Source organism: Crinia signifera, chromosome 2, assembly GCF_055691185.1.
Source record: "Crinia signifera chromosome 2, ASM5569118v1, whole genome shotgun sequence".
NCBI lineage: Eukaryota > Metazoa > Chordata > Amphibia > Anura > Myobatrachidae > Crinia > Crinia signifera.
In genome coordinates this window covers 172,117,266-172,131,529 of record NC_139218.1, presented here as the reverse complement: position 1 = coordinate 172,131,529, position 14,264 = coordinate 172,117,266, and the positions used below count along the sequence as shown (strand labels likewise).

Here is a 14,264-nt window from a genome sequence, read left to right as displayed (position 1 = left end):
AGATAGGTAAGTATCAGTATGTATGTGTTATGTATGTATTAAACTTTTATTTTTCACGTGTGTCAGTGTGTTTATTTAACTCTTTCTTTTACTGTGGAACTACAAGACCCAGCGGGCCCTTTAATGCCCCGCAGGCTGGGACTTGTGGTTCTCCAAGTCCCAGCTTGCGGGGGAGGCTTGCTGGGACTCATAGTTCACCAGTAAAAGACAATGGTTTTTATCCTATTTTTTACACCATACCATCAGCTCGATGCCCACCGCCCAGGAGCATCGAGGACAGCACCAGGCTTCAGCCTGGTCAGGTAAGTCCTGGAGGGGGGGACCCCTTTATTGGGGGGGTCCCCACTCCCCCAGGGCCCCTGGCCAGGCTGACTGGTCGGTAGGGTTAATGCTTTGGCCGCGGGAACTTATATCATAAGTGTCCCCCGGCTGTGGCATTACCCTGCTGGCTGGTTGTGCCTGGGGCTGGTTCTTAAAATACGGCGGACCCCTAGTCATTTTGTCCCCCGTATTTTGGGAACCAGCCCCGGACCTGGAGCCTGGGGCTGGTTGTAAAAAATCAGGGAACCCCTATTTGTCGGGTTTCCTGATTTTTTTAATACCAGCCCCGGCTCCTTCAGCCTGGTGCTGGTTACAGCAGTGGGGGGGGGACCCCATGCCGGTTTTTTTTTTAACGGGTAAAGGGCTACCCCTTTCCCACTGCCGAAAAAACGGCTCTTACACGGTAAAAACACTGCTTTTTACCCGGTTAACAAATACCGGTATTTGTTAACCGTGTAAAGCAACCTGGAGCTTTCCCACTGCAGCTCTAGCCGTTTAAAAAGGCTAAAAAAACTGCATTTTACCGTGTAAAGCCTGCAGTGGGAAAGGGGTATAAGATTGCAATATTTGGGGACGACACGAAATGGGGTAAAGATATTAACTAAGGAGAGTATGTGCTTACACTTCAAAGCAACTTAATTAAACAGGAAAGATAGGCCAAAAGGTGGAAAATGCTGTTTAACATTGAAAAATGTAAAGTAATTAATTATGGGAGCAAACATGAACAATTTTGCGGTGGAGAATGACTTAGGGGTGATGATACATTGGGTAATAGTGCACACTGCTCAAGTGCAGCAGCAAAAGCAAACAGGACACTTGCATGCATTAAAAGGGGAATGGATTCAAGGGATGCCAATGTTATAGTGCCTCTTTACAAGGCATTGGTGAGACCACACTTGGTATACTGTGTTCCATTCTGGGCACTGCACTATAAAAAGGACATACATTCAATTGAAAAGGTACAGAGAAGGGCAACTAAACTAGTTAAAGGTCTCAAATCACTAGAATACAAAGTTAGGCTTACCAGGCTGAATATGTTTTCACTGGAGAAACGGAGTTTGAGAGGCGATATGATTATACTAATCAGATACAGAATCCTGTTCAGATACAGGATTGGGAATCATAAGGAACTGGGAGACGATTTGTTTAGTAATAGGAATATATTTAGGACACACCGGCATGTACTGAGGCACGTGGAAAATAAATTCCATACTGAATTAAGAAGGGGATTCTTCACCATTAGAGCAGTAAAATTATGGAACTCATTGCTGGTGGGGGTGGTTACAGCAACTACTACTAATCTTATAGGAGGGGCCAACAGAGACAGAGTAGGGTGCACAGCGGCTGCCCTAAACAGCGGACACGGCTGTGGGTTTACATCCAAATACCATAACATTAACTACACAACCTTGGGGAATCTTAAAAGGGACCCTATTCTGAAACACATTTCTGAAGAAAAAAAAACTGTTTTTGATTACGGCAGAGTGATAATGTAAAGGATTTATGTGCAGTTAGTCTAAAACAGAAAATAAGATAAATCATATCAATTAACCAATACCACAAGACAAATGAAATGACAGATTTTATCACATCATAGAAAAAATGTGATTTACCTCTTGGACAGTGATTGACAATATAAAGACAATAAACTACTTAAGGGAGAGCCTTGCAAAACTTAATATTACAAATATTAAAAATATTATTAAAATATAAAAATGGATATGAAATGATGGCCGTGTGGGCAAATTTTGTGCAGCTAGATTTAGTTGCATCCAGAAAAACCACTCCAAACAAAACCCTGAGCCGCCAGCAGCATAACAATAGCCCTTCCGGCCCGAACCACTGACGACCGGGAATGGAGAGGATGCTGAGCAGGCACCTGAAGCTGGGACCCCCCGTCAGTAGCCGCATGTCCTGCTCCTGCAGCCCTTTTACGTGTTATCCCCCCACCAGCCCCCTCCTCCCACCACCCGCAGCAGCAACAGCACAGACACCCTGTATGTGAGCAGCCCCAGCGCCCGACACGCCGCACGCCTGTCACAGCTGGTCTCCTCACTGCCCAGGAGAAGCTGCTGGACGCCGGCCCACAGTTCCCTGCCCTGGGTGTGAGCACCTCTGCCCGGCACCATCATCACGCATCGGTGACAGCGGCAGCAGCAGCCGCAGCGGAGATGCAGGAGCTGAGCCTGGCACAGAACAACTTTGTGGAGCTGGCGCATATGGGCGCCTTCAAAATCAACCCTGGAGGAGGCTCAAATTGTGTAGCCTTATGTAATGTATGTGGGGTATGTGCCATAATGTGCAATTGGCATTACGGCATGTACCTTTAAGTGTATTATGGTTTTCTAAAATGTGTAATGGGCATTACGGTGCATAGTATAATGTATAATATGACACCCCATTGTGATGCAGCGCCTTCTTTCCATTAGGCCACACCCCATTTTGATGTGCCACAGGTGGGCCTGTGTGCTCAAAATGCCAGGGCCGATTTTTGGTCCCAGTCTGGCCCTGGGTGGTAGCAAAATGTCTGTACAGAAATGGATTAAGTTATGTACAGTATTACAAAAGAGTTTAGTTTTAGGGCAGAACCAGCAAATGTATGCAAAAGAACCCTCTTCTCCATAGTTTCAAATTTTAAAATTGCAGTCCACCCCTACGGCTCCAAAGTTTCTCCAATGTCCCCCTCCCAGGTCAGCTCATGTGGCTCCTTGGAAGGTCAGTTATGTGAAATCAAAATACTATAGAGAAGCTACAGATGGGGCTGGCTTCATCTTTGCAGGGCTGGTGATTTAAACGCCAGCCCCGCCAAGGGGCGCGTGCGCATGAGACGCTCGCATGCTCCCTGGGAAATGGAGCCTTCCTCCGGTCCCCGCCCGCCTCCCCCGCCGCCTCCGACCATCATCCTCGCCGCCCCGAGTGCCCCCCTAACCCTGCCCGTCTCCCTGAAGGGGAGACGGGCAGGAACACGCAGCGTCCCCGCGCATTCAGTTCAGTGAAGCCCCTGCCGCCGGCGCTTGCCAGCGGGGAGGGTCTGGCGAGCCCCAGCCAAGGATGGCAGGAGCTTCATCTGTATAGTACCCATTGAGTCCGAGTAATGGAGACAAAAGGTATTGATGTAAACATTTGGCAGGAAGACCAAATCTATTTTGAAGAGAGGGAAATCTCAGGGAAGACTCAATAGGGAGAGACATCTCTACAGAATTTTATGCTATGGTGTGACCAATGCACAAATGGCTTAAGGTCCAAACCTGGAACAAACTCTATTTTTTCATCGAGAAGTCTAAAAAGAGCCATTCCAGACCATTGAAAAAGCTCTGCAGCAATATGCTTAGATCGATAGAGAGAAACGAAGAGTCGAAGGCAGGGCAATGTCTCTACTGCATTAAATAAAGTGAGTAGGGGCAAAGGAAGTTGATATAATGAGTCTCGAGATCGACCCAATCTCTAGTTTGAGAAGTTAGGTGGGCTGTTAAATAATACTAGGCCTAAACCACCGCCTTTGGTGTGATAACATAGTATTTGAAACATAACTCTCTGTTTCCTGCTAGATCATATCAATTTAGATACAGCATTGGAGGTTAGTCAGGATCCAAAAATTTCTTATAGGCAATTAATTATAATTATATGCAGGTTTAGACCCGATTGGAAACCTTTTATTGATGGCCTTTGTGGCCAAAAATGTTGCAATTTGTGTCCCACTGTGCATAGGCTCATTGGAGTCTATTTAGTAAAAAAATAAGGCTTTCCTCCAGCATTGTTTCAGAATAAAGAAAAAGGGAATGACTTTATTTAGAGTATATGCTGTTTTTTCCTCTAATACCAGTACTGCAGTCCCAGTGGGTGTGGTATGTGACTCCGATAGTCGGGATCCCGACAGTCATTATCCCGACGTCGGGATCCCGACTGCCCGGAGTCAGACAGCATGGCGAGCGCAAAAAAGCCCCTTGCGGGCTCGCCACGCTGCGCTCGCCACGCTGCTGGCACGGTGGCTCGCTACGCCAGCCACCCATTCTATTCTCCCTCTATGGGAGTCGTGGACCCCCACGAGGGAAAATAGCGGGTGGCCGTCGGGCACCCGGCTGTCTGCGTTTTGACAGTCGGGATCCCGACGTCGGGTAAATGACTGTCGGGATCCCGTCCGGCACCCGTCCCAGTATATTTCAATAGAGGGTAAGCACATACTCTGTTTAAACAAATAAGAGGAGCCAAAATTCTCCCTAAGACCTAAGGAAGGCGTTTTGTGCATCCTTATGGGAGATAAGCAGGAAGAGACCATACCTTTCCTAGTTTTACTCATGCATACTGGCCAATGTGTAAGCCAGTATGCAGGTTGTTTCTGACTCCCTCTGTTGTCTGTATGTGCAGTAAAATCCTGACTATATTGTCTACAACTGCATGCTCCTGGATGTGGCCACTGAATGATATTGTTAATAATATTGTATAAATGTACATGCACTATATAATTTGTCAAGTAGTTCCAGGCAGTTCAAGGGGAATCGTTAGCTATATTGTATCGTTGTCTAATGTGTACCCAGCTTAACATTTTTTTTTTCTTCTGGACATACTGCTGTTTCATTTGTATATTTGGTTTTATACTTTTTACATTTCTAATTATCATTTTTAATCCTTTTAGAATTGAACATATTGTATATTCCGTTCAATATAAAATGGTTTCTAAACAAATACTGGATGTGCAACATAACTTGAGATTCTCCAGGCAAACTTTATAGCTACTGTATATCTCCATTTAAGACCAAACATTTAATAACCATGAAACATTGATTTTTTAACTTAAAATGCATTCAAAGGTGATATAGAAATCTAAATTTAGAGGGCACGGGTAATGTATCCCATGTAATGTTGTGCAGAAATTAAGATGTACAGTATATTATGTAGTATACTTACCTCAGTTCTTCTATCTCATGAATATAGTTCTGTATAAGAGCTTGTATCTCCTCATTGCTGTCACCTGGTATAGGAAAAGACAGGAGAGGATGGTAAAATATGGGTTTAATAACAGAGCGACACTGACTTAAATGATGGCAAAAATAAAAAAATGGAAACTGAGTAAAAATGCAAACTGAAGAGAATTGCAAAGGACAATATCATAAGATGCCTGGAATAATATTATTTAGCTAATTACAAGAATACAGATGGAGCCGTGCTCATCTTTGCACGCTCATCTTTGTGCACTCATCTTTGCGGCATGTGAGATTCTCGCACGTCCCTGTCCTGTCGATTGGTGTGGAGACAAGACGTCTCGGGGCACCGGCGTTAACAATGACTCCATCTGTATTATATCACGGTATTGAGGGAACCTGCATTTAGAAGGCATGCTGACCCCAGTGCCACAAGCAGGATCTATGGGAGAATCCTGGTATGCTGGCTCTCAATTTAGTTATATTTGAATGTGCTATTATCATGTAGCCTTACAGACACTTCTTTGGCCCAGAGTGGGGAAGGAACATGTTTTTATCACCACTAAAGGCCCATACATTGGTTATTTTGAGCTAAAAGCAGCTCAGTTTTGCCATTTGAGCTGCTTGCAAGCTCAATAGCCACCCAGTGTGTATGGCCCGGCAATGAGCAGTGAGCACTGATGCACGATCCCACATCATCGTCGGCTGCTGCCACTCATCTGCTGGTATCACCAGCAGATGAGCGACAGGGTGGACAGCTTTCCCTAGCGTCCTGCTATTGAAAGCCACCCATCCACTGGAAAATGGCTTAGATAGGTGAAAAGTGCTCAGTGTGTATGCACTGAATGATTTTCATCCCAGCCAATTTCACCATCATCATGCATACACGCTGGGCAAAAATGCCCAGTGTGTATGCACCTTAACAGTTAAAACAACAACAACAGATTACTGTACATCTCACCAGCTCTTTGTAAAAGTCGAGCAGCCTCTTGTCCAGCCATACGGGTGACGCGGGCATTAATGGCTCGAATGGCTTCTTGCAAAGCAGTAACACGTAGCCGTAACGATGAATTTTCACTGCGCAACATAGATAATTCTTCACACATATCACTAAGAGCATCAGAACCAGGTACGCGGAGACCCTGAGGAAATATGCATTACATTTTTTTGTATTGTAATTACAAAAAAAAGATTGCAGTATAATGGTTGAAATCCACGCTATTTCAAAGCAGTTCTATATATGGTAAGGTTTAAAATTGAATAAGAGTGCTAAAATGTGGAGCAAAAAATCAAATAAAATAAAATGGAACATACAATGGGCATTGAGTGAGAATTGCCAGAACAGTTAAATGTGCAAAAACTACAGTCAAACAACCATACAACCTTCAAATCAAATGTAACAAAAAAGGAGTACAAAATAAAAGATCATGTAACATGCGAAACTGAAGCGGTTATCTATCACTTGAATGTCCCTGTGGCATACAATATATTGGACAGATAAAAAGAAGAGCAAAAATCAGATTTGCCGGGTACATATACAACATCAGAAGAGAACTTAAAACCCACAGTATATCAAATCACTTCTTTGAAAAACATAACAGCAATCCGAAAGGCCTCAAATGCCTTATAATACAAAAAGTAGAAAATAACTGGAAAGGAGGAGACCTAATTAAATAATAATTTAAAAAATCAGAAACAAAATGGATATTTGGACTGACCACTCTGGATCCATCAGGTCTAAACATAGACATAGAATTAAATGCATTTTTATAGACATAAAGATGTATATTTAATTTATCTATATCCCTTTTTTTATATATATACTTCATATTTCCCAACACTGCTCAGATTTTCCAAATCCCCCTTTTTTTCTTTACATTTTTAAATGTACAATGAGTGACACCTTCATTTTAAGAAACAAAAAAAAAAAATCAAATAGATCCTATGCACAGCATTGAACTTGGAAAAACATGTACTTGCCGCTTTTTTTCTCAAACCCAGAAGTGATGTCAAATGACCAACTTCCTTTTTTTTTTATACTCTTTATTTTTGCAGTGGCAAACAATACAATGAAAGGAGTCAGATAACTGGACAGTGCTTTTACAGACAGTTTAGTGTAAACGAATAGCATGGTATAATGCACAAAAATAAAATACACTGTCGTTGGTTTTTGTTTTTATATTGAGTTAGCGAACAAACAGTAATACAATAGCATTGGGGTAATACAGAAAAAGAAAGATCAGAGGGAGGAAAGGGAAAAGAGAAAAAAAAAAGGGGGGGGGGAGTCACAAAACCTTGCACATAAAAGGGTATCCTCATCTAGAGAACCATATTTATCAATTTATCAGAGCAACGAGCAAGAACCAGGGATCGCACCTAACCAGTGATTTGCGACCAACTTCCTTTTTTAAAGTATAAATAAAGTTTAAATTTTAAAGCTAGATATCCTTGAAAAAGTGCCAATTAGGCACAATACGCATTGAAGATCTACCCCGGCAGTCACACTTCAAGCTGCCCCCCTTCCTGCTACACAACCCGGCTCCGCCGCGGCCCGCCGCCACCCACTGCAAGAGTCGCCAGAAGAACACACAAGTGGACAGCCAAGTCTGGCTGAGGAATACCTCTGCCTCAGGCTGATAGGATAAGACAGGGAGAGCTTGAAAGGGGACTCAAACCTCCAAAAGCAGTGTAAACATTCAAGTTAACTCATTTTTATCCACAGGTGCTCACTCATTATATGTTCAATTTTATTTTATTTAATTTTTTGTTACACTAACTATATTTGTAATTATTCTACAAAAAAGACTGGCCAAACTGGTCATCGAGATCTACCAACTTTCCACGTTTTCCAAATCACCTAGCTGCTGCACAGCAGAAGTCATTAGCTACTGTCACATTTTCAAACATGAAAATATTTGTCTGGGTATGGTGCACCAAGAAGAATACCTTAATATGTTATCTGAGTTATATCATTAACAGTAATTTAGGGGGCCTAGTAACTAGTATTGATATCTGATCTTGTGTGATACTCTAATCTTGAGTGATTCACACACAACTTTTCTGCCACAATTTCAAACATGCTGCATTTATTCCTACTATAGATCCATCATCCACAGGTTGCCTGAAAATTATGAACTATTGGTAGATCTTGAGGAAAGGTTTGGCCACCCCTGTTTTATAACAACATGCTGAAATCATGTAAATCCACAGTTCATTTATTTTACTTATAAATAGCAAAATATTGCGCATAACGGGGGGAACGTACTTAGGCAAATACATCTGAAAAAATACGAATATTTTAGGCGTATTCGTATTTTTGGCATTTACTATGTCAAAAATACAACAATTTGTATTTGTTTTCATGGCGTATTCGTATTTACAAATACGAATGCACACGCTATCAAATAATACGAATAGGAATCACCATTCTTAGGAAAAGTGATTCCTAATTTACTAAGCGACCGTATTGAAAATACCGCCGGTAATTACCAGCAATTAGAAGGAAATGGACATTAATTGCCAGTAAAATACATATTTGGCTTTAGCCTGCACTGATCAGTCAAATCCAAGCAGTCCAGGTGGCGCCACTCACCAATAAATGCACAAGATAGCAGGGATCACTCTACGTTTCAAACTTTATTTGTTCTTCATCAGGAGATCATCCCCCCCCGGCCATAACCAGTTCCTGGTAGGATTTCCTGGTAGTGTAGGATTTCCTGTATTTTTTAAAAGCAGCACCAGGCCCAAGGGCCGGTGCTGGTTCCCAAAATACGGGAGACAAATTGACTAGGGTTCCCCCGTATTTTGTGAACCAGCACCAGGCCCAACCAGCCAGCAGGGTAATGCCACAGCTGGGGATACTTATTATGTAAGGTCCTGCGGCCAAAGCATTACCCCCTGACTTTTCAGCCTGGGCAGGGTTCCTGGGGAAGTGGGGACCCCCTCAATGAAGGGGTCCCCCCTCCAGGACTTATCTGCCCAGGCTGAAGCCTGGGGCTATCCCTGATACCCCTGAGCTGTGGGTACCGGGCTGATCTTTGTGTATAAGTTAGAATAAACATTGGGTTCTGCTGTGGAACTATGAGTCCAACAAGCCTTTTCTGCATACTAGGACTTGAAGAACCACACGTCCCAGCATGCAGCCCATTAATGGGCTTGCTGGGACTCTTAGTTCCACAGAAGAACCAATAGTTAATTAAAAGTACAAACACACCTGAAAAATAAAACTTTATTACATTCAGAGCCCACTCATACATATACATATCTATTTTGACACTTGGGTAGGTCTACCTCCGTCCATTCGATGGTCCTGAAGAAATCCAATATGGGTATCTGTGGAAGGAAACCATACTCACCAGGGTCCTCCGGCATAGATCTCATCCTCTTGGTTCCATGTAGGCATCCAGGGGACTTGGCAAAATAAAAAAAAACGAGACACACGGCACCATAGCCGGACTGTGAAGAGGAGACGCGGGATGTGTTTACATCTTGTGGCTCCTCCTACTAAATACCGCTATTGGCCACCTAGCAACTCCTGATTGGCCACCAGGCGCAGCTAGGTGGCCAGTGGAAGTATTCGGGGGAGGAGCCACAGGATGTAAACAAATCCTGCGTCTCCTCCTGTCAGTCCGTTCTGGGTGTCTCGTGTTTTTATTTGCCAAGTCCGTGGATGCTACATGGAACCAAGAGGACGTGATCCATGCTGGAGGACCCCCATAAGTAGGGTTTCCTTCCACAGATACTCCTATGGATTTCTTCAGGACCATTGGATGAACGGATGTAGGTAGACCTACCTACGGTGTAAAGATAGGTAAGTATCAGCATGTGTAGGCTTTGCATGTAATAAAGTTTTATTTTTCTGGTGTGTGTGTCTATTTATTTAACTATTGGTTCTGCTGTGGAATTAACAGTCCCAGCAAAACCATTAATGGGCAGCATGCTGGGACATGTGATTCTCAAAGTTCCATAGCAGAACTCAATAGTTTATTCTATTTTTTACACATTCAGCCCACTACCCACAGCCCATATATTTATATAATACGTATCAACCGGCTGTGGCATTACCCTGCTGGCTGGTTGGGCCTGGTGCTCGTTCTCCAAATACGGGGAAGCCCTAGTTGTTTTGTCCCCTGTATTTTGGAAACCAGGACTAGCCCTTGGGCCTGGTTCTGTTTTTAAGAAATACGGTGAACTCCTACATGGCTTGTTACCTGATTTTTTAAAACCAGTTGGAAAAAAGAAAAAAGTGGTGGAGCGCTTAGATTTGGGTAGTAACACACATAGATCAACTGGGTATCACATAAATTTAAAAAGGGTATTTAATATACACAATATACTCACAGTAAAAAAACACTTAAAACAATATATACACAACTGCTGGCACTGGATTGAGTAGATTCCACTCGTTCACAATTATGCTCCCTTTTAACGGTTATAGACACATTACCCCTTTGGTTTGTAATCCGTTAAACTGGTATCAGGGTGTCCAATTAACTGCTGAAGTCCCAAGATGTTTTGCCTGGAAGGTGGTAACCGGTAGTCCTGAATGACCAGGTGGGTCTCCAATATGAGCAGATGGTGGTATTCCTTGTAATATTGTCCAGTGGATAAAATTGGGGAGGTCCAAAACGATAGTAGAAGCGGGAGCTGGTTCAAGTAGTAGTAGTACGTTTATTTATAAGGCGCCGCAAAGTGTCCGCAGCGCCGTACATAGCAAAAAAAAAAAAAAAATTACAAGGTAACGTACAGGGTGTGTTGAAAAATACAGTATAAATGTATGTATGAATAAAGGTTCAAGTGGAATATTATGATGTCCAGAGTCCAACAGTAGGTGAAGACTGACGCGTTTCGTTGTATACAAACAACTTTTTCAAAGGTCTATCACCATCAGTGAGATCAGGGTTTAAATACCCTATAAACAGGATGTGCTACATGGTCACATGACACACTCAATTCATTACCCAGTTGATCGATTTCTACTTGGAAAAACATTAATACAATATATTTATTTATATAGTGTTGTTGTAACAAGATAGGAGGCAGTCCTAAACATAATTTCAATATAAATACAATGAAAAATATGTACAAAGAACATTCATTGTGCTCCATTTTCGGTTGCTGACACGCATACTGCGTGCAGCTTCCGGTATTTGGAACGCATATAAGCCCGCGAATACGGGGAGGATGTTCCGTTTATATAAACGGCTTTCCATTGGTGGCGATGCCTGTCACTATAATATGTTTGTGTGTCGGAATCTGGGTACGGAGGAGATGTGTACTTCCATACCCAGTTCGTGACATAGCTGTGATGCGTCACTTCCGACTTCCGGTTTCCGGAGTGAGACGCAAGCTAAATCTGCGTGTCACCATCTGTGTTCTGTTGCTATGGTAATGCAGCAGAGTCGCATAACGTAGAATGGGTCTATTTAACAATGTTGTCAAACAGATGAATATATGTTTTATAGAGCGATTAATTAGTGCTATTATAATCCAATTCTAAATATACGGATGAATACAGATAAATAAAACACACATCTCTCATTAGACCCAGTGATGGATTATTTCTCAAAGGATGGGAAGGATCTCTGCATAAATGATGAGATGTCATTCCACAAATGCCATCCAAGATGAAATTGATCACTCTATGTGTGGATGAAAATCTCCAATAAATTGAATATTATACATAATGAGATGATAAATTGAATAAATACATGTACACAAGAATAAATAGGAAAAATATGCATAAAAATAATGGTTGTAATATTAATAATGATAATAGTAAAAGGCGTAGAGTACTTTGGGAGAAAAAAATGTATATGTATATATATATATATATATATATATATATATATATATATATATATATATATATATATATATACTTGTTTGGCGGCCTGGCACTCACCCAACGGGGTACACCTGCCTGGGTGCCTTCCGGACGCAGAAGATAGTTAGAAATAACTCACAACAGCGGCACTCTTCAGGAACTTTTCAAAAGTGTATTCAAAACGAGCAAACCAACGTTTCGGGGACCGTAGTACCCCCTTGACAAAGGGGTACTACGGTCCCCGAAACGTTGGTTTGCTCGTTTTGAATACACTTTTGAAAAGTTCCTGAAGAGTGCCGCTGTTGTGAGTTATTTCTAACTATATATATATATATATATATATATATAACAAACGAAAAAAATTGTATTGATTGGGGCAATAGATTTGATAAAGTGAACATATATTTCTTGAACACTTTAGTACCAATAAATGTTAGCGCTTATATGGATATATAGTTGGCATATTTAATTATAGTAATTAAATAAAAATAAAAATAAATATGAATATAAAAATGAAAATAAAAATAAGTATAAATAAAAAAAAATGAATATAAGGTAAAAATAAATAAAAATATATAAATAAATATAAAAATAAAAATTAAGATAAAGATACCCCACTTGTACAATATATTTGCCTAATTAAGGCTCATTATATTTATTGTGTTCCAGATATTTGAATAGGTATTGATTAGGGGATTTGTGAAGAAGGTTAAGATGGAGAGGGAGGAGGATGTTTAAAGGCAAGGAACAAATCAATTAGTATTTAATCAGAGACAAACATTGAGTTCCACTTGGTCATTTAGACCTTCAGGGTAAATGGAGTTCATTACGTGCATCCAATAAACCTCCTGTCTAGAAAGAGTGTTGAAACGGTCTCCCCCTCTTTTCGTATTTTTTACATGTTCTAGTCCTATAATCTGTAGACATTTCGGATCACTATTATGCTGTGCTTGGTAATGTTTAGGGATACTGTGATTAGTTTTATTGATTATGTTCCTCCTGTGTTCAAGGAACCGAGTTTTTAACGTTCTGGTGGTCCTCCCAATGTAGACCAAATTACATGAGCAGGTCAACATGTAGATCACAAAGGAGGTATTACAATTGATAAATGATTTAATCTTATATTCTTTTTGATCTGCTGTTGTTATCGTTTTTTTGTTATTTTGAATATGTTTACAGGTGATGCATCTATTGCTATTACACCTATAGCATCCTGTGATCTTGCTGGCAGAAGAATCTAGCCAGTTGGTTTCTTTTAAGGGTTCTTGTCCCTTATAAAAACTGGGTGCCAATATATTTTTAATGGTTTTATTTTTCTTGAACACAAAATTTGGTTTCTTTGGTAATAGGTCGTTTAATACTGAATCACATTTAAGGAGATTATAATTTTTGTTTACAATTTGTTTAATTTGAAATGATCCACTGTTGAATGTGGAGATGAATGGAATTTCCATCTCATTCTCAATTGATTCGGTCAAGCCTTTGTATTTCATATTGAATTTGTTTTTATTTTTGTTTATATTTTCTTTGGGAACTAGTAAATCTGTTCTTTCTTTCAGTTCGGCCTCTGGGCTTTTTCCACTAGATGTTTAGGATATCCTCTCTCTAAGAAGGAGGAAACCATATTATTGCTTTGTATTTTGTAAGACTCTAAATCCGAGCAATTCCTGCGCAATCACAGGAATTGTCCACGGGGGATGTTTTGTTTCCAGGGGGGGTAGTATGCACTCTTAAAGTGCAAATAGGAGTTCGTATTGACCTCCTTGTTGTAGTTTGAAGTATGAATTTGATTATTCCTGATCTCCAAAGATATATCTAAATAATTAATTAAAGTGGGGTGATAGGTGTGAGTGAATTGAAGGTTAAATAAGTTTGAATTCATGAAAGTGACAAATGAAAGTGCAGATTGTGCATCCCCATCCCAAATAAAAAATAAATCATCTATATAACGGCCATAGAGTACCAGGTGTGCCCCATGTCCGCCACCCCACACAAGCTGGTCTTCGACCATGCCCATGTAGAGGTTGGCTTAACTGGGGGCGAACCTGGTCCCCATGGCCGTTCCCATCACCTGTAAATAATGTGTGTCATCAAACAGAAAATAATTGTGCTGTAAAATAAATTGTATGGATTCCAAAATAAATGTGATGTGCTGATCACTGAGGTCACCATCCTTATTGAGATGATTAGATATGGCT

General features: G+C 41.1%; 1 protein-coding gene across 6 annotated transcripts in view; it reads right to left on the bottom strand.

Moving 5' to 3' along the window:
- The window catches only part of KIF21B (kinesin family member 21B), a 714,596-nt gene that overhangs the window by 497,439 nt on the left and 202,893 nt on the right, over positions 1–14,264 (bottom strand). For all 6 annotated transcript variants that reach the window (XM_083173198.1, XM_083173196.1, XM_083173200.1 and 3 more), the window contains 2 exons: positions 6,202–6,382; positions 5,227–5,290 (listed from right to left, as the gene is read on the bottom strand). In XM_083173198.1, the coding sequence (XP_083029324.1) occupies positions 5,227–5,290; positions 6,202–6,382 (245 nt within the window). The remainder of the gene's footprint in view (positions 1–5,226; positions 5,291–6,201; positions 6,383–14,264) is intronic.